The sequence below is a fragment of the Psittacula echo genome (assembly GCF_963264785.1).
Source record: "Psittacula echo genome assembly, chromosome: 6".
Classification (NCBI taxonomy): Eukaryota; Metazoa; Chordata; class Aves; order Psittaciformes; family Psittacidae; genus Psittacula; species Psittacula echo.
The window spans coordinates 29,871,032-29,897,518 of NC_137743.1; the positions used below are offsets into that span (position 1 = coordinate 29,871,032).

Genomic DNA, 26,487 nt, shown 5'->3' on the forward strand with positions numbered 1-26,487 from the left:
CGCATATAGTTTCTACAAAGCAAAAGGAATATAGACTTTTCTCACAGCATTGCCTTACCCCTAAGGGTTCATTTTTTTGTTAGAAAGACACTCTAATAAGTATCCATATCTATGTTTAAAAAAGCCACTTTGTGTATTAAATCCACAGAGATTAAGAAGAATTTAAACTCTTCCAGTTTCTTACAAAAATACAGATTCTCAGCATATTTGGATGGCAATGTGAAAAGAGTATATTGCCTCTGATAGACAACTATTTCTATTAATCTTCCATTCTGTCTTCCTGCATTTGTGTAACCAACAGTAAGTTAATCTATCTACAGCGACCATATCACACATCTGTTTTTCTATTAACCTGTATTAATGGAAATTTAAGGTGATAAAAATGACTTTTCTCAATCCAGGATTTATAGAGTCCTTACTTAAATTTAACTTTCACATATCTGCAGACTGGAACTTATTGCAAGGGGAGTCTTAATGTTAGCTGTGGGCCTAGGCCAAAATACGCTTGAATTTTTTTAAACCTAGATGTGGATTGGAACATGGTGCTTGAACACAATTGTAAACATCTTTATATTGATAAGCCAGGGATTGTGTTGAGGGTGTATATGTAAAAGAAAAAGTGGAAAATTCATGCTGAATAGTTAACCTACTACAAATCAATTTTGCAATACACATGTAACAGCTTAACTGCAAGTATACAACCAACCATTTACTTTCTAAGGTGGAAGATGTAAGGTAAACCTATACTCTCGGACAGAAGGAAAAAATGATCAATAACCTCACTGTGGCATTTCCATTCCCAGATATGATGTTAAATTTAGAGTGAAGAAGAACATCCAGATCAGGATGCAAACTTTAAGAAGGTTTCCAAAGACTAACCTGGGTTTTACCAGGCCTGCTGTCAAACAGTAGACATTATATGGACATTATATATTCCAGTAAATTTTCTTGTTCATTTGCCTACCCAGATGGACTGAAGGCTTTTTAATGTGAGCTGCAGAATGCTGACATCTGTTGAAATATCATGACTTCAGCATGCTCAACACTGCACAGAATCAGCCAATAACTGAGTTCAAAAGGGACTTCTGGAGATCATCTAGTCCAGCCCCTGGCTCAAGAAGGGTCAGCTGCAGCACTGCATATACACACTTCCAATGCAATAACTCAGCTGCACAAGATCAGAGTTACAAGTGGTTACAAACCAAGAATATGCAAAGAATAGAAAATCTGCTGCCTTATGTTCAGAACTTTGCAAACAACTTGCAGTGTTTAGTCTTATAAGAGATTTAATTATACTCGAGGAATCTGTTTGCCAGAATCATGTGGTTAACTGCCAAATAATGCCTACTCTGAGCAGTGAGAAAGGGCTGCCTCAGCAACATTTACCATTTATGGTATTTAAATATCATTTTGGCTCAGAGGCCAATAAGTCAAGTGAGCTGAGGAGAATGCTTAACTAAAAAGCTGTCTGTATGAGCAAGCCCAGAGAGAGAAGCAGCAGATTCCACTAAAATTTCACAAAGCAAGACTCAGGTTCACACACAATTCTTGAGCTTGAAAAGTTTCACATCTCCATATATTTTCATTGTAAATATATCCAGCTTTTACCAGATCTCACATTAACAATGATACCAACTCAAAAAAATAGCAGATTTTATAGAGCATAAAATTGATATTAGGGCACTTGTCTCATCTGTCTTTCTTCCTGTAAAGTATTTTTCTCTCTCAGGCCTGAAGTAATACGGTCAAAATATTTTCTACAAGTTTTCCAAGAATTACAAACTTGATTTATACTGGCATAAAAAATACAAGACCTCTATGTTCTTGAGACATGTAGGGATATCCCTGCTTTATTAAAGATCTCAGGTTGGTATGCCATTTTGCAAACGTAGGTCATGAGAACTAGATGCTTAATAGCCCATCAGTGTTTTTTATACATCTACCTCCCATCATTTATTTCTGCAGTTATAACCTGTGTTTTGTAAATGGTAGGCATGATTTAATTATCCTGAGGAGATGCTGTCACTGAAAAGCAGGGACAAGTCTGGATGCGGTACATCCATTACATGCCTTGCATTACACAGAAAAACTGTTAACCTAAGACTGGCAATTATTTAAGCCTATTCTAGTCAGGATGGTTAGGGATATGCAAAGGAGGCTGAGTTCCACTTTACCCAATCTGCCATTCTATTTATTTTACTGTAGGGTAGTCTTCCAGCCCTATCCTGCAGCTCCATATAGGCTCCTTCTTTACCGAGTCTTTCCCTTTGTATGGGATATCACCAGGTCATCAGCAGGTTAACCTCTGTTTTGTCTGCTCTAGCTTGTTTTTCAACCCACAGCATTTGAAAGAGATGCCACCTCAGAAATACCACTATCAGAAGGCTGGCTACACCAGTTAGAATCAAGATTTGGGAGAAACAGTCAGAACAGCACAGGCTGTTTCAGCTGGCAAGGACTTACAGTGATCATCTAATCCAGCTGCCTGACCAATTCAGGACTGACCAAAAGTTAAAGCATGTTCTTAAGAGCATTGTCCAAATGCCTCTTAAACACTGACAGGCTTGGGGCATCAACTACCTCTAGGAAACTTGTTCCAGTGTTTAACCATCCTCTTGGTAAAGAAATTCTTCCTAATGTCTAGTCTAAACCTCCACTGGACACAGCTCTGAACCATTCCCACGCATCCTATCAGCGGATACCAGAGAGAAGATATCAGCACCTTCCTCTGCACTTAGTTGTAAAAAATCTCCATGTAGAGAGCAGGGGACAGAGATACAAAGTAGCCAGCTGAGTTCACGGCAGATCGTTTTGCAGTCAGCTGGCCAAACAGTGACAGCCTTACTGGAATTTTTTGCAGTGGAAGTGGCGCTTGCATTTGCCTTCAGAACTGTCTGCCTTATTTATGACTACCTCTGTTATTTGCATCAAGTAATTGCTCTTTTGTCACTACCACTGACAGCAACTACATGGAAGGTATGAGCACGTACGCCTGCTAAATGCATTTTTAAGGCAGCTCAGTTGGCCCACAGCTAACACATTCAGCAGCATTAGATACTAGCCTGACATGGAGAACTGCAAAAAAGGTGCTTCATTTTATGATAGATCAAGCCAGGTTAGCTCTGCAGTGAGAATGTGCATAGTGCTGAGGCAGAATTTCACCTTCACATGTACATTCTCAATGTTTTGTGTGGCTACCCAGGTATAATTTGACTTAATTACAGTGTATCATGATGTATAGAGATACCACTTCCATTAGGAAAAAAACTGGGCTGTGCATGAGCTGAAATGCAATGGAAGCACAATAGGAATGGGCAATCACATAAACTGCAAGTGTTTGCTGAGGATCCCACTGATATAAAAAGTTACAGCTCATACAGTCCTTCCTTCCTCTGGCAAATCCACATTGCCAACGGAATAGTTACCTGTGGTAATATTAAAATAGTTCTGCTCACTCTGTTGACTGAGTAATCAAAAGGATGCTGTACTAAGAATGCTGTCAAGGAACCCCTCAACTCAGACAGATAAGACTCAGTTTGAGAGCAAGGATACATTTGAAGTTAGACTAGTATAAAAAAAAAAGAAAGAAAGAAAGAAAAGAAAACAAAATACAGCAACATTGTATTTCTCGGTAAAGTTGGTGTCAAAATAGAATTGTAAAGCAAGACGTGTTTGGCATTGATGTCCAGAAAAGATACGGTACTTCTAATATGGCATTGTTTTTGGTCGATTGTCTCTTCTTGATGAATTTATATTAAAAATATCTAAAAATAAGACATTAACCTGAACCCACCCCTCCCCCCAAAAGAAAACCACCCGAAAAGGCCTTCCCAAATCCCCCCAAAACTGGTAAATTCCAGCATGGGGACCCTGGGCTTTTCTTGTCAGTTTTGTTTTCAGTTTGGTTAGCCATGCTAACCTAAGCACTCTATGCTGCAACCCAGTTAGATGCTTGATCAACACTCTGAAGTTTTTAAGACTAACCTGAGGAAACAAAAAACACTGTCAGCATGTCTGCTCCTAAATCCAAGAGAAATTAATAGAAAGAAACAAAACTCACACTAAGAGAAGTGCTAATTATCTTTTTAAAAAAGCAAAAAAAGTAGACACAGCTATATCCTTAGAGTCTGTCTTATGGTGTCTATAATTTTAATTCTAACACTGGGAAACAACTTGCTTAAAAATGTATGTCACCCTTTGATTTGTAGTTTGAAGTCAAACATCAGTCCTACAGGTACTTTACCATTTGTGACTCTTCCTCTGCCTAAGTATGAGGCACTAGAGACGAAAAGCTTAGATGTTAAAACAGGACACTTCTAGTACTTAGCCATTTTACCTGTGATGTGGGCTTTTAATTGTTGCATAATCATTCTACTGACTAAATTTCTTTTTTCTGGTAAATCCATCTGATGTATCATTAGACTGATGTATCAACATAACTGATGGTACACAAATGACTAAAATGTGCATTTGCCCTTTGTCATTTGTTTCACAATATTTGCACACCAGGGCTGGGCTTTGAGAAATTCAAGTTAATCTAGTAGTCATGTGAAAGAACATCACTGAAGCTAGCTTGAAAGCCAATTCACAGAAGTCACATAAGCTGGAAGAATTCATAACTACATGAGAAAATGAATGCAGACGGGAATGATATTTAGTGTCAGAAACCAAGCCAATTCTCCTCCAGGAAAACAAATGCTACATCTGATTCTCAGATGCTTTGAGACCAATTTTCAGTGATTAATTCTAATTAGGGCTTCCTCCCATCCTCCAGCTTGCCTACCTCAAACCCACCTGCACAACAGTAATTTCTGGAGAGTTTTATAAATTTAGCTAATCTTATGAGATAGCTTGATGGCTGATGGTTTGAGTTCCCATTAGCTAATCCACATCAGCTGCTCTTGGAAACATTCTTTGGGGTAACATCATGCCCATGCTTTCAAAATTACTCAGGCATATATTAAATTAACAGGTTTTGTATGTATTTTGATGACTTCCACTTTTCAGCTGAAACTTAAGAGCATTATAGGATTCGGCAATCCAAGCTCGAACAGTTTGCCCCTTGGCCAATGCAGGGCCATTCCAAAGGCTATTACAATAACCGTCTGGTTTCTGTCATTCTGGTACATCTGTTCATGGCATTTGATCACTTCACAGTTGAGAAGACCATAAGATGTAAGGTGGAGGGTTTTTTTCTTTCTTTTCTTTCTAAATTAAACCTTTTTTCTTTTCTGTCAGCATCTCATTTAACTTCTGCATCATTCTGCAAGCACTCATCTCTCATTTGCACCCAAAATTGGTTCCCCTTTTACTGGAAATGATTTATATCAAGAAGCTGTCTTTAGAGAACACAATTTATATTGATGGCACAAATCCTATATCATTAAAAGCTCCCATGCATGTTTTGCTTTTGCCCTTCATTTTGGGTCTCTAGTGGCGTTGTGGTTCATGTTTGGTGCTGAGGTGCTGAAAGAAGACAATTAAAAAAAAAAAAAAAAGAACCTTAATCTTACAAACTGCTAGCGACCCATAGGGAGTGCTCTGAACTAAGAACTTTGGGACATTCTGGAAAGCACTAGAACAGAGTTTCTTTGATGCTCATGACAGCTTACCTCTGACCTTTCAATACCATAATAAAAAACCCTTCCTTTTCACTTAATGCTCTGAAGCCAATTCTTACATAGCCAAGAGGTTCCACCAGCTTACTGGTTCGAAATGCCATTTGGACATTTAAAAAGGATAGACTTGTATATCTTGGAAAGTCTTCTATAGTCCTTTCTATTTATGTAATGCTTGAAATACAGCAAAATGCTTTCAAATAAATAGTGACTTTGAAAAGTTGTTGCAAATATTTAATCACTGTAGGCAAGTAAGACATCATACTTCTTTTACCTTAGGCAGAAATATATATATCAGAGAAACAAAGCTGTAGCCTTTCAATTAAGTCTTGAAAGAGAAGTTGCTTATTGCAGAGATAACCTTCTTTAAAAAATTAACGTCTAAGGGAGGTCATTCTGAGATAGAAAGAAAAACAACACACAACTTAAAGACAGCATCTCTCATGACTGGAAGAAAAGACTCCTACCTGAAAGCCTTTCTTCCACCTGGTTATATTTTATGGTCCCACACACACCAGATGAAAGAGAGACAGGAACAAAATGAACTGGTTTTCCAGAAAGCATCTCCCTTCACTGCTCTGATAAACTGGTTACAGCAGGGACTCTGACAGGCTTTCAGGTGACTCTAATCTGCTCGTCCAATGATCAACAAGTGTCTACAGTAATCGGATTGTAAGGAATACAGGCTTCCCAACATAGACACTTATGCTGGGGAGGCTGCATTAAATGAAAAAAAAAAAAGTGTGAACAGAAAGTAGGGGACGGGAGAAAGGGGAACAGATGTGAAGTCAGGAAAGTGCACTGCTGGCAGGGAGGGAGAAATGAGATCAAAAGACAATGAACTGGAGTAGCAGTATTGGTTGAATAGTATTCGCTGACCAAAGGAGGCAGTATTAGGCCTCTGTTCAAAAAAGCTGTGAAGACATTTGTTAAGCTGGATTTTCAAAGAAGTACTGCTCATTCTCTGTAGTTCATTTCTACCTGTATATCATCTGTAAGAAACTGCTGTCACAGGAAGGTAGCTGTGAGGATTCAATTTAGTCTACTTAGTCTTTTACAAGCCAAATTTAGCTTCACCTTGATTAACTTAGATTCTCCATGGACTACCTAACGGATCCATCCCAATTTATGCAGCTATCAGATCATTTAAGTGATCTGAAGATATTATTTTCTTGTCTCAAAAAAACATAAGACTGTTTATTTTGATTATTTGTAATACCATTGCATTTCTTATGCCCCATCCCATATGAAGTGTAGGACTTTTTTTGACACAGTGCCAAAAGCCTCCTGCAAACAGCTAAGTACCTTCAGTGTTTTTCATGCAAACCAAAGGAAGGACTGAGGTTGCTCAGTGCTAGGCAGAATTAATAACAAGGAAGCAAAAGACAACCATAAATTAATCTGAGACTGATGGGTTAGAAGGAATGCTATACCACAGTAAGCCTAGCTAGTATCCAGGGCCCAATGCAAAGAGTACTGAAAGTACTGGAAAAAAATCCCCCTCCTTGTGCTTAGCAGGACTTGGAACAGTAGTCCTTTATGGGGCAAAGAGCCTTTAAAATGTTGTTTCCTACAATAATCCCACAAAAGGAAATTTCTCTTGACAAAAACAAAGCAATAAATCTTCTAAAGGGCAAAGAATGCACAAAAGCTGATCAGAAAACATAATGTGTGGGCAGAGAGCACCTGTAATCTACTAGCAGGTTTAAGTATCTTCTTGTGCTATAATTCATAACATGAGGCTTATGTTACGATCGTGGTTTTTTTCTTTGAAGAGTTTCTCACTGTCTTGCTGCCAGGATGTATGGGACTTTACTGAGTTATCTGTGAGCTTGATTTAATTCAGAAGGTGGAGCTTTTTGCCTTTAAAAATAAAATTGAGTTTTGCTGTTTGTCAAGACAGACAATTTACTTCATGTAAAGTTTCCCCAGTGATCACAGCAGAGACGCTCTTCCATGAGACACTTTCTGCATTAAAATAGCAAAGCCAAAAATGACAATATGAAGTGAAATGTTGACCCAGACAGACCGAGAGATGTGTCCAAGGACCACAGTAACAAGTTAAGGAAAAGCTGACACTGGTCTGATACTGATGATGTGCCAAGAACATCCATTCCTTCTTAAATACAAATCACTTTTCACATAAAAAAGGAAAATATTTCTCTAGCAATGAATGAACAAACTGAGCATTGCATGAAACCTGAAAACCTTAAATAATCTTGGAGACAATAAGGAACGGCAGAGAGATGGGTTACAATTCAGAATCAGATTTTACAAACTTTATTCCAAACGTCAATGTCTGGTCAAGAGAGGATTTTTGAAGCTTTCTCTTTTTCTGCACATATATTGATTTCCTGCTGTAATCTGTGTTCAGAAGCTGAGCATTTAGAGAAGCCTTAGCAACAGCATTCAGAGTCTCACAAAACTTAAATTATCAATAAGCATTTGCATTATTGGTCTGATGGAAAACATGTATGAATAGAGAAGAAATTTGGAAATCATGAAGGCAAATCTATATTGATCTAAGTCTTGGAGAAAGTTACTGCAATCCTCATGGCAACAGGGATATAATGAGTTTTAGGGAAGCAGTGGAGGGGACAGCTAAAGCTGTAAAACTGAACACATGCTTTTACAGCCGGTCACACATGCTCTTAATTCTGTTTTTGCTCTTCCCTGCACACTCTGTAACTCACAGAAAATAGAATGGGATGCAAAAGAAAGGAACTAACTCTGCATAATAGTGGCAATGCAGCTTCTTAGCCCCAGACTAGCTAAAGTGCAGGAGGAATCCAACTCACAACAGCCACTATATAGCCTTAAATAGCTCAGCAGAGTACACAAGCCCCAGGAAAGACTAGGTCACCATTGCTCCCACATTAACATTGTGCGTCAACCCTAAAATAACTCAGAAATTGTTAGTAAGAGAGGGCTGTCTTTTTGGTTTCTGTGTCCCAGTGAAGAATCAGCAGGTCCCATGTCAAAGAAGCTCCTTTGAGGTGGAGTGCTCTCAATTGGCCCTTAGCTAATTCAGATGAAATGCTTCAGTGAAATTATAAATGACAGCTTTGAGAACAGATGAGTTTCAGGATTATTTTAAATCAATGTTTTCCTACTTTATGCTTTTTTTTTTTTTTTTCCCAGAGAGGGAAGGGGAGAGCAATGAAGGTATGACTTCATTTCCAATTTGGTAATCAAGAAATTAACTCATAGGTTTACCAGGACTGCTTTGTTTTCACTTTAAGCTTGTCTAGGGTTTTAAGTGGATTCATACAGACAGAACAAGGGCAGGCATATCACTCAAATGCTGTAGACAAACAGCAGAGAACATTGGCAAATTAAGACAATCTTGGGATCCCAGGCATCAGGGTGTGTTTCTTATGAAGCTGCATGTATAAATTTGGGGCAGATATTATTTGGTCATAGACAAATGGAATAGTTCCCTTGGCAGCTGTCACTCAGCAGTCTGTTAGACAGGCAGTGCCAAACTATTATAACTCCAGGAAAAAAATCATTTGCAGATGTCAAATACCAAATGCAGGCTGTATTGCAGAGAGATGGGGAGTCTGAGGGAGGGAGACTGTAGAAGGAGGGAACTGATCATCTCCAGGCTATAAATGAAATGCCTGTATAAGCTGCAGGTGAAATTTTTAAGAATGAAGACCATAATACTTATTGATACTACCTTATTCTTCAATTTATCCATGGGATTTTGCCATCTCTAGTCTTCACTGTGATCTCTGGTCTTTTAGACAGTGTTTGTTTAGATCCCAGCACAGAATTATGGCTTTCATGGACTTACTTTTCTTTGAGCAGTGACATCCTTTCCTACACTGGAGCACCTCTTCCAAAACTTAGCCTTATTCCGTTGTACCACACTAAGCCCTTCTTGGTAAGCTCCAAGCATTAATACCATTTTCTGAAAGATGCATACCACTTCTCATTTCACAGTACTAAAACACTTAAGTTGCACACACCTCCAAGGGAAGAAAAGGTACCCAGCTGAAAACAGAAAAAACCTTGGAATTCTCTTATAATCACCTTCGTTAAGGATCCGAGACTAAAAAAAAAAAAAAAAAAAAAAAGAAGTATCACGGCTGATATCTTTGCAGTAATAACAACAGGCTGAGATATTCACCTTTGACTGTGACCTGAGCGCTGCAAGATGCCTGTCCTGTGTTGTTTTCAGCCAGGCAGGTATAAATGCCATCATCTTCTGGTAGGGCATCTTGGACAGTCAATTTTGCAACTCCGTCTTCAAAAGTGGAATGGGCATACTGAATTGGCTGGTCTGAAGGCAGAAAGGAAGAGAATTGTCTTAATACATTAGACTTAAATTTCAAAAGCACTTCAGTGAAATCTGGGTGTCTAACCCCAGCTAGTGCATCAAAGTGCAGAGCCAAATCCCACTCTCTGGTGCACAGCCACTGCTCTCTAGTGACTACAAACAGCAGCATTCCAAGCACAAAGCAGAATATGATCGTCAGAAAAAGTTTGCCATTAGGTTCACTGGGTGCTAGCTTGAGTAGCAGCAAGAGGAGAAAGGTTTATCTTTGTATTTTGAATAGATTCCCTTTCAGGTGGATAAGAAATGTCTAGTGTGCTTGTTTCAGAAATCGTATCCATCTTGTACTTGGCCTGAAACTAGATATTAGCATTATTGTCTATATGTGCAAAACCTGTTGGGCATGGAGAAGCACTTGAAGTCGTCCATTAAATACTTCTTAGTGGAAGACATTTCAAGAGAGACAGCAAAATCCACAATGGAGTCAAAAGGCTGATAGGCTGATTTACACAAGCAGTCAATTTACACTACAGTACTTACAGTCTGGTAACAGACAGATACACTCTGATCAACGGTGACATGACTATTAAAGAAGTTCATTTTAAGAAACTGGTTCCTTGAACTGCTTTGGAACATGCTTAAATGCTAGTGTAGATGATTAAAGCTGCCTTGCTATTCTTTCAGGAACTGTCTTCAATCTCAACCTTACTTTCTGAAATGCTTCTTTAATCTGTTTTCCCAATATTAAATAGTTTCCACTACTGACTCATCATTGGTTGCTCTCCCAGTGCATGCAATGCTTAAGAAGGCCTGCTATCTGTGTATAAACACCATGCTGGAAAAAGAAATTAAGGTCATCTAAAAGAAGAAGGTGAAACTGCAGAGAAATTGTGCAGGACTGAATCAAAGACATCTGCCACTTGGGAAATCTTGGTCAAAAGAAAAGATAAAAATTTTGTTTCATTTACAAAATCATTTTAAAGGATTAGGACAAAAGCTCTATGGTTTCTAAGAACCAGCTTTGCACTGTGACTAGGATAAATTAAATGATGGGACCGATTTTTCCTTTATCCCAGATTTTCAAGACTGGAAAACTCAGAAAGCAGTCACTATCTATGCACTATCTATCTGCATACAAGGTTTCATGCTGAAATACAAATGTGACAAAATCAGCATTACCCAATACATTAAAAAATACAATTTTTCCTTATTTAAAATTCATCTGTTTGTTAAAATAGCAAATTTTCTACCACATGAAAAGCTGGACTGACTAATTGAGTGTCCAGAAGACTCCAATTTTATGATAAACTCTCTCCACCTTCTGCACAGGCCACATATTCTTATTACTGGTTCCTTTGAGCTCCCTTTCACTCAGTTACACACAGACTGTTGTAACTATTAGGTCTAATCGCATATTTTTTAGATGTGGGAATTACATTACATTCAAATATATACATGCAGAGCTAAAGCAGACAAAGCTTTCTGTAACAGGACATGGGGCAATGGACTGCTTTCCTGGTCTGACTGTAGAGTATAGAACCTGAGAGGGATCCTGTCTGGGATTCTGACATTGAAATTACTGATGCTGCCTAATAATACTTTGATGATAACCATATCAGAAATAGACTCAGAATAAAAGCCGTATCATCAAAACCAGAACGATGCCTTTTATTTCTGTTTTAAATAAGAAAATGAATAGGCTAAGTGTTCTGTGTGGAAAAAGAAAATGTGATCTTCTTCACTGTGTCCGCAAATTTTGTCAGGGCATCTTATTTTTCCCTCCAGCTCCCAATAAAACTCTGACTACTTTTTTAGCACTACTAACAGAATAGTGAATTCACAGAATAGCCTTTTCATGAGACCTCAGAAAACAAATATAAATGTATCAGCCCTGAAGAATAACCTGCAGCAAGATTCTAAGTTATGCCCATTATACTTTTATTTTGATCTAATAAAAACAACTCTCACAGTAGTGAAATGTTCCCTTCTCCAGAGGCAGAACAGTCAAATGCCCATGACAGCTTAGCAGCAGGAACAATAACAAAAAAATACCTTTCTGCTGCTATGTTATTCCAGAAGAAAGGAAACTTTCCCCTGGCACATTTATTAAAAGCTCTCTGGGCAGATCAGAAAGCTATCCTAAACCCAAACACAATTCAGAGAATTGTTATGTTAAAGTCATGGTCGTGCTCTTTTTAAACTCAGCAGAAAGAGGTTCAATTCAACTCAGGAAAAAAAAAAAAAATCACACAAAGAAAGCAATATGAAAAGAAAGATATTTAACATACAGTCATATAGGCCTTATTGCTGCAATTTAAAAAGAAGTTACCAAAAAAGTAATTAAAGAAGCTAAAGCTGGAGTTAAATGTTGAAGTATTGTCACAGAGAGCATGTATAACTTGTTGATAAGGCTTTGGTGAGGCCACAACTACAATACAAGAAGTTTACTTTCAAGGAATTTGCTGGTAAATCAGTGAAAATTCAGAAAGAAAGTTAAAATAAAGGGCTGATTGAGAGCAACAGAACAAACAAACCATCCTGGAAAAGCTGGAAAAAAGCTTTAAATCATTAAAATAGACAAAAAAGTATAAGAAAGAAACTGAAGATGGTAGAGCTGCAAAGAGCAAGAGTTCAAATAAAATTCATGGTTCAATTAGGTAGCTCTTATTTGTGCAGTGTCTTTGAATATGAATAAAACTACTCATCCTCGCAGATGCTATTTTCTGTCTTGGTTGACTTGAAAGAGAAGTCAATCTATATAATGGCTTGGAAGATGTTTTAAATTTACATGCAGTCACAGCTGGTAAAAATGCTCGGCATTTAAAGTAGTACTTGTTTGTAACATTGTACAAGAAGTTACTTCAAGTCTTTTAGTTTTCAGACAGTGTGGATCCTCAGAGATTGTGGGAAGGCAGACTGGACAACATACTGTTTGGTAGCAAGCGCTAGATAGCCAAGGAGTGAGACTGATCTGCTTTTCTTCTGTTTTTTTTTTTTGTTTCTCAAAACAGCCTTCTGTTCATGTTTCGTATGATTTGATAACTTGGTCTTTATGTTTGTTATTTCACTGGGAAATAGATACTTTTCTCACTATTCCTTAAAAAAAATTAATTCTAATTTGTTATCATTGTCATGCTTGGAAGACAATTTGCATTTGACATTCTCTTTTAAACTTTACATATCCGGTCCAATATGATTTTTGTTTCTGTGGAGTTTTGCAAAACTGCTATATTTTGAATAGTAGTGTGATTGCTGTCAGCAAATTGTTTTTTTCTATGCCACAGCTTATCAGTTGTGAACACAAAAAGCTTTGTGTTCCAAACATGGACTGCAGATTGTGACACATCTTTTTTAAACAAAATTTCTCTATCTGCCTCAAATTATATACTGTGAATATACTGTTTTCTTCATATGGTGAGTTGATGAAAGACTCACTCCATCATGTAATTTTGCCAAAAGCATTGTTATGTCTAGTTGAACTAATATTTCAGGACCAGAATCACAACTTTCTCTTTCATTTGGCAATGGATATAAAGATGAGAAGTTTGTAGTATCTAGGTAGCTGGTAGTCAGGAAGGAAATGTTTGCATTCAAAAGAATATTACAATACCCAGTTTGATCCTTAGGTAAAATAATAACCCTAGGAGTGTACTTAGAATTATTAGCATTATATAACTGTTTATAATCCATTCAAGTTTGTATCAAAATGGTATATAAACAGTTATGTATCACAATCAGATGCAAGACAGAAAAGCGTTAAAGTGGTATGTTCTAGGAGTTTGAAATAAAAGAAGTGTGTTTATTTCTTTAGAGTAGTATATGATGTCCATAATCTTTATTATAGTTTCTTACGCTTCTGTTAAACTCATCACTGCCTTTTGATTTAAGAGCAGAGTTAATGCACTGCCTTTCACATACAGAACCCTAATAGTTGGAAATCCAGCTTATCTGAAAAAAACAAAACAAACCAAAAACCAACCAAAACCAACCCAACAAACAAACCACCCACTTTTACCTCCTTGTGATATTGATCCAACTACAATTAGAAGCTTAGATACAGTATAAACAAGGCTATACCTGAATAGGGGCAGACTTACTTGAGACTAATGAGAAGAAAGGTCAATGCAGAACAAACATGCTGGAAAAACGTAGTGGCACAGTGCTTACTCAAGGCCTACATGCTGCTTATTGATCTGTAAGGTGACACTGTATCTATGCCTGATGAACTATAATAGAGTCATTTGAGACAGACAACTGAGTACAACCACATCATTCAATAACTAAGTGAACCCTCTTCCAGGGTATCCTCTGTGAGCAGGGGATATCCTTGGAACACGCAGATAAAATGACTGATCCTGTGGGTCGGACTTGTTACTTCTGGGTGGCAAGACACAATTCTTGCATAGCAAAACAGTGATTCTACTCATGTCTGCAAAGGAGAAACTGCGGAGTAGCCTTCAGAGAGAAAAACAAATTACTTCCAATGTGAGAGTGTCAGAGCCTTTACTCACAGGTTTCATGTTGTAAATAAATCAGTGGCCTTTCTATTCTAGACATGGACTATTGGGAAGGGGAACAGACCAGGCTGTGGGAACATACCAATCTCAAGGTCACAGTTCGTTTGCCCTGGCACCTTTTTCAATTATTCCATTTACTCTTAATAGCTAAAGAAAATCAGAGATCATGTACAAATAATTAATTTCAAAGCAATCCTGAAAGAAACATCTTTATGGCAAAGCATGCTATTCTTTGTCTTCAAATCACACAGACACAGACACACAAAGACAGATAGCCTGGGAGAGTCCATGAAAAAATCAATTGCACTTCAGGAGTAACAGAGGTGATCACGGATTAAGCTGAATAAATCTGTCTAGTGTTTAAGAAATATGGCTTTAAATAGAAAAAGTCCTCAGTCAAAGCGTGTAGTCCATGGATCTCTGAAATAATTTGGAATCTAAGCAGAATGCTGATATTTGGCCCAGCTCTGATACTGAGGAGGGACTGTTAAGGAAACCTGCACGTTCAGTTGTGTAAAACAGGACAGGATAGGACATTATGCAGCTTGATAAAAGTAAAACGTATTTTACTTATCTTTTTTTTCTTTTCTTTTTGTAGCTTTGATAAAGTTTTAGAATCTTAAGAAACATATTTCTAGTAGATAAACAACCAGAAAAGCTGTGATTTTAAGATCCTGGGGACATAGCTGCTAATACCAATGACCTGCCCAGCTGATGGAAGGATGGAATCGGGTATGAATTTCCTTCCTACCATAAAAAGTGATATACTGCACTCATTTTGCTTAGAACTTTTTATCCCTACAGGATCATGATGCCAACCCGTTACTCTTAAAGCCGAAGCTACTGCCAAAAGGAGTGGGGATAGCACAGGATTCAGCATAACAGTAGCAGCACAGGCTTTGCTGCAGGGTAGTGGAGATCTGCGTTTAACAAAACCCAAGAGACCCAGCCTTGTACTATCTCGTCACCAGAGTCCCCTGCTGGACCTCCTGGAAAACTGCAGCAAGACAGGAAACTGCTCAAGAAAACCACTTTTAGTTCATATTATTTGCATATAAACTGAGTTTCTTCCAATATTCTCGTGCATTATACTACTGTGATTTAGAGTGCTTTTTGCAGTATTCACAGCCGTGCTATGTGCCGATGAGAGTGACATTTCAGACTCTGGGTGTAAGTTAAGCGTGTGCATGCAAGTATTGCAGACCAGGGGATTCCTTACCATTGAGAAGCCATGTGATCTGAGGCACAGGTACGCCTCCTACACAGCACTGCAGCACAAAGTCTTGCCCTTCACTCACAGTGCATCCTTTCAAGACACTGGAAAAGCATGGAGCAAACTCTTGAACTTTAGGACCTTTAAAATCAAAATGAAAACAGTTCCTTTAATTCAAATTGACAAAATTATCTTTACCACTTAATGACTATTTCTAGGTATGCTTAGATGACTTCACTGGGCTAACCATGGTGAAGTGCTTTGGTGGGGAATAGAAATCATTCTTAGCAATAGACTGGGTTAGCAAATGAGAAATCTTTCTAAGCAATGGAAGGGGTTCTTCTATAATCCACAAGGAAGGCATTGCCAGCCATCAGCATGTATCTTAAGTAGTCATTTTCTATGCCAGAATCCACCATTTGCAGCCAATCACTATAAGTGCATAGAACATATTACCAGAGAGCTCAGCACAAAGAACAGAAGGGATAATTTCCCTCTCCTCTTGTCTGTCTTCTCACAGTCCCTCTCCCAAAATTCCCCTTGGCTGGCAATGAAGTACAGTGGCTTAAGGACGCAGTTTACAGGTCTCTCATGAGACAGCGAGAAAATATCTTGGGTATTGTGGTTTAACCTCAGGCATAGCAAATAGAAAACCACTGCAAAAACACAATCATAGCTCCAGGACAAAACCTAAAGCCAGGTGTAAAGATTAGAATTGAAGACAAGATTTGCTAACAGGCCAGCAAATCCTTCAACCAGACCAATAAGACAGTGACTTCAAGCTCAAAATAATTCGTCTCTGGGAGGTGTGTTAAATTTAGCAGAATGCAATTCTCATTCCTTCACTTTTCTTCTTTCCCCCTCTACTGCAAGGATTGATTTGTGCTTGCAAAATGCTTCAGATACACAGTGTCCTATAGAAATGCTAAGCAACTCCAAAAGAACTAAATGCAGAAAACTAACAATCAAAACTGTGACAACCTGTATTAAATACAAGCATTAATAGAAAATCTCAGTGAAGAACAGGCCTCCCTGTGTACAAAGCATTCCATGAGATGGTTGTACCTATAAAACCAACAAAACCAAAAGGTCAGAAGGGAAACTGATGCAGAAAATGGCTTGCCAGCTATTATACACCACATTATCCACAGAGCTAAGAATCAGAATTAACCTGCATTGAGAAGTCATAATAGAAATTACGTAGTCACGACCGCCAGACAGCTTTGAAAAGCCTAGCCACAGTTTTCAAAATGCAGATGGGCTTACAGAGAGTTTACTTACTTCTGACAGTTAACAACCAGCTGGTGGAAGTCTGGCCTTTGGGGGTGAAAGCTGTACAACTGTATGATCCACTGTCCCCCAAACAGGCTTTCTTTAGCCATAGGCAATGAATTCCATCTTCTTCATATATTTGGACATTTTGTCCAGCTTTAATAGTTTCACCCTCTTTGAACCACTCCACATCTGGTTTTGGTTTCCCTGAAACTAGACAATCAGGTATTTGAACTTTTAGGAACAGGTATTCCCCTTAGTGTAATTCCATTGTTTGCTTTAGTATAAATTAGGTATGATTTACACATACATAATTATATAACCTTAATGAGCAAATGATACACAGAACTTTCTTCAAAAAAATTGTTTGATATTTCCAATTTTCCAAAACCTCTAGGCCAGTCCATCTTTTAAAATAACAAGTATTTGATAACTTGATAAAACCCTAGCGCTTCTATCTGAAAGTAGTTCCTCTGAAAGTCACAGACAAATAGATGTGATGAGAAATTAGAGCAGAAAGAAATTTCTCCCTGTTCCTTCCTACCCTGCTAAACCAGTTTCTCTGATCACCTAGCAGAACTTTACAATCCATCGTACCTGCCACTGGGAATGTTTATTCTGTGACTATTCTGCCTGGAGAAGAGAAAGCTGAAGGGGGATTTCATCAGTGTATATAAATATCTGAAGGCAGGGTGTAAAGAAGATGGAGCCAGGCTCTTTTCAGTGGTGTCAGGACTATAGGCACTGAATACAAACTGAAGACAGGACATTCTGTCTAAACATAAGCACTTTTTTACTGTGAAGGTTATTAAGCAGTGGCACAGGCTGCTCAGAGAGGTTGTGGAGTCTCCCTCCCTTGAGATATCAAAAACCACCTTGACATAAACCTACTTTAGGTAACGTTGCCCTAAAACTACCTCCTAGAAAGAGTGGCATTGATTACATCTGGGGAAACACCAGATGAAAGAAGGGATGGACACTATGGCATGGAACAATTTGAAAATTTTAGTGAGAAGAGTACTGTGGAATTAGCACAAGGCTCTGATTTTATTTCCAAAATGCTTTAAGAGGAGGACAACTTGCAATGAAGGAGGAATTGCTTCCCCACCTCCACATAGAGAAGAGGAACCTGACTAACCCCACAGCTCTGATAACTTTCACCCTTTTACCTCTGCTCTTGAATTTAATCTCCTGGCCTTCTGATGCTTCCAGGCTTTGGGGACAGCTCACAAACTGAGGGGGTATTCCCAGAGGCTCCCTCTTCTCCTCCATTACAGCTTTCCATGCTCCAGATCTGTTTTCTGCTTCTCTGCTCCTTGGATTGACTGGCCCTGTCAGAGATGGAGTTTGTTGAGCTGACATTAGGGGCTGCACAGCCCTTTTCCTGTCTTCACCCTGTCTGATGAAAGTGGCCTGGGGTTCTGCCTTTGGCTCTGGTTGCAGTTTCACAGCCTGTAGTGTGATGGTGCTTGAAGTTTTCTGCAAGACCTGAGATCCATTTCTTCCTTCTTTAGGTTCTCGAGTAGATACTGCATTGGCTTCTTGGTGCTGTTCCTGCTTACTGTCTTTGGCTTCTCTAGCAATGTGAAAGGTCTCTTTCTTTGCTGCCACCTTGTCTTTGGTTTCAACCATGAGTTCAGTGCTGCTGGATTTCAGCTCTTTAGCAATCCCATTGCTAGTTGCCTGTTTGAATTCTGAATTTTCAACAGCTTTGACAGCAAGTGTTGTTGGTTTTGATGGCATGCTGGAGGAAAATAATAAGTTTATGGATATGACACTGTATAAAACTGATTATTATTATCAGCAATAATATGATAAGTTTACAGATATAACACTGTATAAAGACTAATTAAAATATCAGCAATAACATAGATGCACCAGCCCTTAGCAAGGTGAACTAATTAGCCTTTAGTTTCCTTTGCGGAGATTAAGAACACAGGTGAAAGAGGTGAAGTGAAAAGCTTCATAAAATGTGATCAGCACTTAGATACTCTCTCAGCTGAGGACTTTCTAGATATAAATCCACTGCTCAGGTTCGAACATGTTTTGTGAGTCAGACGCTAACCTTGCATACACTGCTTTAGATAGGTAGCAACTAATCGAGACCCTGGAATAACTATGACGTAACACTACTTCATTCTTTAATAAATCGAGGCCATGTATAATTATAGCTCAAAATGACACATGAAATAGTTCCTTAAAGGGAAATTAAAATGTAAATTGTGCAGTTGTCCTGGGTTCAGCAGTAGCAGTCATTTTTCTCCTTAGTAGCTGGTGCCGCACTGTGTTTTTGACTTTCAGCCTGGGAACAGTGCTGATAACACTGATGTTTTTAGTTGTTGCTCAGTAATGTTTATTCTGACCAAGACCTTTCTGAGTCTCATGCTCTGCCAGGGAGGAGGTGAAGCTGGGAGGAAGCAGAGATATTCCATAACAAAGCCAAAGTGGTATTCCATAACACAGCACGTCATGCCCAGTATATAAACTGGGGGCAGTTACCTGGAAGGGCTAGACCGCTGCTCGGGTTGGGCTGGGTATCGGTCAGCAAGTGGTGAGCGGCTGTATTCTCTTCCCTTGTTATTTCCCTTATCATTATTATTATCGGTGGTAGCAGCAGTGGTTTGTGTTATACCTTAGTTACTGGGCTGTTCTTATTTCTGCCTGTGGGAGTTACATTCTTTCAGTTCTCCTCCCCATCCCTCCGAGAACAGGGGGAAGAAGGTGGCAGGGAGTGAGCGAGCGGCTGCGTGATTCTGAGTTACCGGCTGGACTTAAACCATGACAGTTCTTTGTGGTGTTCAATGTGGGCACGGAGGGTTGAGATAACGATAGATCTGACCAGAGTGTGCCTATCATATTTGTCACAAGCATTCATTATTTCAGATTAATAGTCACTCGTCACAATGCTGATTTATTGGCTTTCAAAGTGATTGCTCTTGATCTCAGTGTTTCAGCTTGTTGTACCTTACTTACATCTGTTTAGTGTTTATTGGCTGGGGGGCCTGCGCTAAGGTTCTTGTTTCGCTGTACTTTATGGTAATGACTTGTAATACAATAGACCCATTGATCATGAAACTGGTCTGGCTTGTGTTCCCAGCGTGGTCATCACCTCTGTACTTTGGGAGGTATATAACAGAAGTGTTTAGCAATCACATATCCTTTTTTCCCTCCTTGGGTGGTCAATCTATGAAGAAGACCTTCCCAGCCCCCCCACCAGGCTATTTACAGCAACATTTGAGAGTTCTGAAGGTTTTGAATGGCCTTTGAACACCCTTGAGACCTGCCTGCTGATTGTGATGGGGATCACCATGTTGGCACACATACAGAGTGTGTTTTACCCACGACCATTTCGTCTGATATTGAAAGAGTCGGGTTTGGGTCTTGTCAAGGGTTAGACAACGATACAGGAGGACCAAGAGATTTTCCCCGAGGCTGGACAGTCATGAGTCGCAGGGTGTGTGGGATAGTATGGGCAAGTATCTAGGCCAGTGGGCCCCTCCAGTGTTTTGGAACTTCATCACTGAACAAGTGCAAAATCCAGAAGAATTAGTAAAACACTTAAATGAGGTATGTTGTCATCCTGGTCATACCAGAGAGGGACAAACCATGGCAACATGCTAGGGCTTGGCCTATGCTTACAGAGCCCTGTTTAACACTATCCAGCACCTTCAAAGGGAAAAAGATGTCTCTGGATCTGATGGCACAGCAACAGACAATGCAGCTACTCCAACTTCAAGTACAGCAGCTACACCAACCCCAGTGACAAGTACAGCAGCTAAACCACAACAGCAGTGAATTTACTCTTTTTAATTATGGTGTCTTGTAATTTAGGTAATTTCAGAAGAGGGCTGATCAGGAAACTTGACTGAAATCCAGAAGAGGAAGAGGGTGTGTTGTCAAAAAAAAATAATTCAATTCACTGGACATAACATCAGCTATGGCTTTATTAGGAAGAGTTTCTTGGAATTATGATGGATCTGCTGCTCTGTACTTTAGGGGCACAGAAATAACTGATTAATTGTGGATTTTAATCTAAGTTTCCCTCATTGAAGTTGACTACCCTGACCATTAAGCTATTACCTGTAGAGCACTGTGTCTATCTCACATTTCCAAAGCATTACTGCAAGGCAGAACTGGAACATATTTGAAAAATGGGAAGCAGTTTCTAGCCCAGCTCTGTTTTGCAATATTTAGTCCCATTAACTTATTCTCTCAGGAGATTCAAGGCATTTATTGTGGTACTTTCTTCAGCCCCAGTTAAATGCACTAGAGAAATAATGCCTGTGGGATTTGCAGCTACAACTGTAAGATTTTTACATTTTACAAAATACATAATTTTTTATGAATTCTGTTTGTGTATTCAGACACCAGTAAAGACCATGGCCATACCACGTGTTGCTTAAGATAGCAAAGAACAATCAGCTCACTACTGACAAGGTGCTTGCCATTTTTTGACTTCAAAAATGAACTTTGACCAATTTGTGCAGAATATGATTTTTCCTCACATAGTTTTCATTCAGATTGTCTAACTGTTTGGCTACATGGGAACAGTGAACATAAGCCATCTAAATTTTGCTTTCCTGAACCAGACTGGAATTCTGTGTTGCCACCAGTTCTACCAGCTAATTTCGTAGGAGTCTATCAGGACAGCTGGATTTGGCAGTAAGAAAGAGTCTCATTGCAAGTAAACATTTTATAACTTCCAAATATATACTGACCCCAAAATATTTATCACTGTGAGGAAGGCTCATGCAGAAAATATCAAAATTAGTGCACTGCAATTAAATATTCTGAGAAAGTGTTCCTGTTAAAACATACCATGGTGGCTGAGCACATGTGTCAGTCTTATCTGGACCTGAAATAAAAAAAGAAGCAAAACTAGGTAACTTCTATATACAATACTGTACAGAATTCCACAAATTTGAAAGATTTTAAGCAAAGAATGCACTTAAGAACATTCACTCTTCATATTTTCAATACACTGAATTTGCGACTGACTATCACATCTGAAATTTGGTATGGACAACAGCAAGCTGCTCAGCTGAAGCCCAAAGAGGTCTTGGTCCATTTTGAGACTTTGCTGAGTTGAGTTCACAAATCCTTCGAGAACTAAAGGTTCTGTGAGCCTCAGAGGCTCCTTGTTGGGGAAGAGAAGTAAAGAAGAGATTTCAACTTGGAGGCAGCTCATCAAATCTTATGAGAACTCCACAGAGCTTGCAGAAGTGGAGAAAAACAAACCATTAGTACTACACCTGAGCATGCCCACAGTGAAACTGCAGCTGTCCTCTGGCTAAAACACAAAATCAAATTAACAGCAATAAAATATCACAAAACCAGAGCTCACCTGTAAACTCTTACCAACTCATTTGCTGCTTAGAACATACTGTCATCTTTAACATGAATAACACAAAAGCTAATGTATCACATTTCTTCACTTTGCAACACCACTAGGAAATCTGGGAAGATGGCTCAGCTATACTGATTTGTCAAAGTACATCATCAGCTGCATCAGTATAACTCAGCACATATTTGCCCACAGTCAGTCATTTAGTTCATATGTATGTAATTCTCTATGCATTCTCCAAAAGCTTGACAGTATTTGTTTCTCTTGCAGACAGCATGAAATAAATAGTTAGGAGGAGAAAAATACCACTCCAGATCAAGTATCAACCACATCTCTCCATTTTTCACTAGCTAACACTACAGAATGCAGCTTGTTTCCTCCTGGTCAGATCAAAGTTGCATCTAAACTGTTGTCAACTGTGAGACTAGAAACTACAGTAGGAAGACATGTAATAATGAATTTGCAAGATAATGAATCTTGCAAATCATCAAGAAATATTCCATAAAAATGCTTTCATAGTCTTTGCCTCCAGGAAAAGACAAACACATATGATGGATGAGACCCTGATTTCCACTGTGTTTTGCAAGCAAAAATCCACATCTAAATGCTTGGACTTGCCACATCATCCAGAGTGACCAAAAGAATCTATTTATACACACACAAAAGTTGCCATGAGAGAGGGAAATAACCCATTGACCTCACTTCAATAAACTTGTCAATAAAGAGTAACAGAAATTCTTTCTGTAAAAAATAAAGCTGAGAAGAGACTGAATAAATGCAAAAAGAGGAAACTGAATAACTATTGGTTGCAGACAAGACAATACCATGCTACCTTGTCAATTAAAAGAATAGTTTCCTCCCCCCTTTCCACTTTCCACTATGGGAACTTGGTGAAAAAAATGTAGCTTTTGGAACAAGAGTACCTATATATGAGATTGCATGGATTTTAAATAAAAGGCAGTAATTCTGAGCCACTTAATTGTCTGCTAGCATCTTGCAGCAACTCCTATGACCTGATTAATTAATAATGAAAGAATTAGGCATTATACATTGAGGTTAGGTAAGTGGAATCATCCGATTAGTCAAGTACATTGCAAGAGGGTGCCCTTTTTACTGACCTGTACTAATCTAAGAAAGAATGCACGCATTATTCAGAGATGTGGTCAGCATCTGAAGCAAACATATACCACAACTGACTTTGTGACCCCAGTTCTGCACCAACTCTCAAGGCAGATGTACCCATTGCACAACAGAAAGCTCACCACTTCAGAGAGAGCAAGTAAGGATCAAGTTTCATGTAAAAAAAAGGCTTATTGAACAAAATGGCCTTTTCTATAAAACATGAGTTGAATAGGCAACCTGTAGAAGCTCCTTCTAAAATGGCTTCATCAGATTGGAATTTACAAATAAGAAGTACAGCTTTAAGTGGTAAAGGCTAGTTGTGGTTCTGAAGATCCCAAATGTAAATTCTCTTGTTATTTATATTCTTGGTATCTTACAGAGTGACAATATTGATGTGAACCTAGAAATCTTGCATCTCTGCTGGGTGCCCATGTAAACCCCTAATCTTATGACTGCAGCTGAAGCCAGCAGCTGTTGGTTTAATCATTTAATTGGGTCCAGTGACTGCCTACCCACTGACTGATGAAATTCCTTTTTAGGGTGGTTGTTGAAGGCTGTGTGGTTTTGAGGCTGATGCAAAGGGCACCCTAAGAAGCACCAAACTGCAAAATGAACTGTATATGGTAATGTGTATATGGAATAGAACATCCTAAATTATTTATGCAGACATTTATTTCCTTTAAGAGCAGTGAAATAGGCAGAGTTGGGAGTTGAGAAGCCTGAATTTTAATCTTATTAAGCTGTTTTTTCTCTCTTAAAGTTTAGAATTATGCTCCTTTGCTTTACTGGTTCTACAAATACAGATACAATTTTGTTGCCCAAAAGGGAGCTGGTATAAATGTGCATCTGGTGTTGGTACTTGGCAAATACAAAATTAATTACTGATTATAATGACAAGTGCAAGGTTTCCAGCGCTGAAATTAAAATCTATGTTAAAAACATATTAAGGTCAAAATCACAGTAAAAATGAAAAGTTGATTTTAGAGAAAGTTGTTCTGAAGCATTTGGATAGCATATTCCCCACTGAACCAACACAGTGTTTTCAGCTGTAGCATACTCCGAGCTGTCACAGTATCATTTAATGGAGACAGAGATAACAGGAAAAAGTGAAAGCTTACACTGAGAACACAGCCAAAGACATTTTAAAGGAATGTCTGTGGTTTACTTGTTTTCTTTTCTGTAAACTCTTCGCTGTACCTTGAACGGTGAGCTCTGCAGACACAGATGCCTTCCCAGCGCTGTTTACCACTGTGCACGTGTAAATTCCTGAATCAGTAAGCTGAGCATTTTGGATTTCCAGGAACTGGATGCCTGTTTTCTCAAACATGTTGAAACGCTCATTTTGCTGCAACTGAAGATCACCCTGCAAATGTCACAAGACACCATGAGACAGCTAGTTATTGTAAGGGAAAGAGAGCAAGAAATTTTTTTGGTAAAACATGAGGTCAAAATGCCCTTCTTCTATCTTTTAGCCAAATCCCTTCTATGAATAATACTCAGTTGGTGTAAACAAATAACTGTGTCCAAAATTTCTGTAATTCATATCTGTAGGAGGTTGTTTTTTCATGGATTTTGCCACCCAATGATTTCAGTTTCATTTTTGGCTTTTCATTATTTACTATATCCATATTCCTAGAAAAAATTCTTTTCACCATATATGGGCTCAAATCAGTTTTTTATGTTTGCTCCGGGAAATCAAACCACACTTTTAAGCAAAAACTCTCAAGATGGGGAATAGTTCTCTATCCCTCAATAGCTCTTTTATGCTATATCACTTCAGGAACTCAAAAGAATTCTGCATCAGAATTCTGCATAAAGGCCCTCTTCAGTGGCAAGGTGAGGGTGGCAGAAAGCACTAGGCATAGAGAGGCATTGCTGTTCTTTTGCATTGCCACACAGGGGTTAAACCAAAAGGTATGGCTTTGAGGCAAGAAGAAATGCTTATAGTGTGTGTTCGTAGCCCAGAAAGCCAAGTGTATCCTGGGCTGCATCAAAAGGAGCGTGACCAGCAGGTCGAAGGAGGTGATCCTGCCCCTCTACTCTGCTCTCGTGAGACCTCACTTGGAGTATTGTGTGCAGTTCTGGTGTCCTCAACATGAGAAGGACATGGAACTGTTGGAACAAGTCCAGAGGAGGGCCACAAGGATGATCAGGGACTGGAGCACCTCCTGTATGAAGATAGGCTGGGAAAGTTGTGGCTGTTCAGCCTGGAGAAGAGAAGGCTGCGTGGAGACCTCATAGCAGCCTTCCAGTATCTGAAGGGGGCCTACAAGGATGCGGGAGAGGGACTATTCATTAGGGACTGTAGTGATAGGACAAGGAGTAAGGGGTTAAAACTTAAACCAGGGAAGTTTAGATAGGACATAAAGACAGACCTCCATAAAACAGAGAGGATGATAATATTCACATTTCCCATCCTTTGCCTATTTCTCTTTTCTAGTTAGTAAGATCTTTGGGCAAGTATGTCCCATACCTGCTATTTCTTATAATGGAACCTGTATCTTGTTTGAGGCTTTCAGATGATTTTTTTTTTTTTTGTACAAATATGTTCAGCAGTGACACAGACAAGGGAGAAGTTTATATGGAAAAGGAACACTATCTTTTATGTGTTTATTCAGCATAAAAATTAGGAAGAATATGTCTCTCCTTGCATATAAATTCTCACCATGATAAGTTGCAGTGGCAAGCGCATTTCATCCTTTCAAGTCACAACATTTCAAATGAGAAAGAAAACATTGTTTTGGGGGGGAAATCATACCTTAAACCAAGTTACTTGAGGCTGAGGCCGTCCTGTTATTTTACATGAGAATTTGCCTGTTTGGCCTTCGCGCAAAACAACTCTATTGGGTTTTGTAGCAAACTTGGGTGGACTCTCTCCCCAGATGCTTGGCCTATGCTCCACAGATGGAATAGTAGGTCTTCCCCTGGAAAGGCAATTGAGATCCTGGTTTTACAGAAGAACTGGAAGCTGTTGTGGTTAGAGCACACTTCAAGAAGCATTTCAGACCAGTCGCCTGCCAACAAGGGTATATAATTTGTGGTAATCAAGATTGTAGTTATACAGTACGTTTTTTTGGCCACTGGAAGAAATTGAAATGCTGGTGATGACTGATCTTGGT

At 38.9% G+C, this 26,487-nt stretch overlaps 1 protein-coding gene across 2 annotated transcripts in view; it reads right to left on the reverse strand.

Moving 5' to 3' along the window:
• The window catches only part of MYLK (myosin light chain kinase), a gene marked incomplete at its 5' end in the record, with an annotated part of 215,674 nt that overhangs the window by 98,757 nt on the left and 90,430 nt on the right, over nt 1–26,487 (reverse strand). The window contains 7 exons of one of the 2 annotated variants that reach the window (XM_080620716.1): nt 9,754–9,906; nt 15,637–15,771; nt 16,912–17,115; nt 18,072–18,646; nt 21,721–21,757; nt 24,566–24,731; nt 26,127–26,292. In XM_080620716.1, the coding sequence (XP_080476842.1) occupies nt 9,754–9,906; nt 15,637–15,771; nt 16,912–17,115; nt 18,072–18,646; nt 21,721–21,757; nt 24,566–24,731; nt 26,127–26,292 (1,436 nt within the window). Of the gene's footprint in view, nt 1–9,753; nt 9,907–15,636; nt 15,772–16,911; nt 17,116–18,071; nt 18,647–21,720; nt 21,758–24,565; nt 24,732–26,126; nt 26,293–26,487 lie in introns of those variants that run through there. The other variant, XM_080620717.1, reaches the window with a different exon arrangement.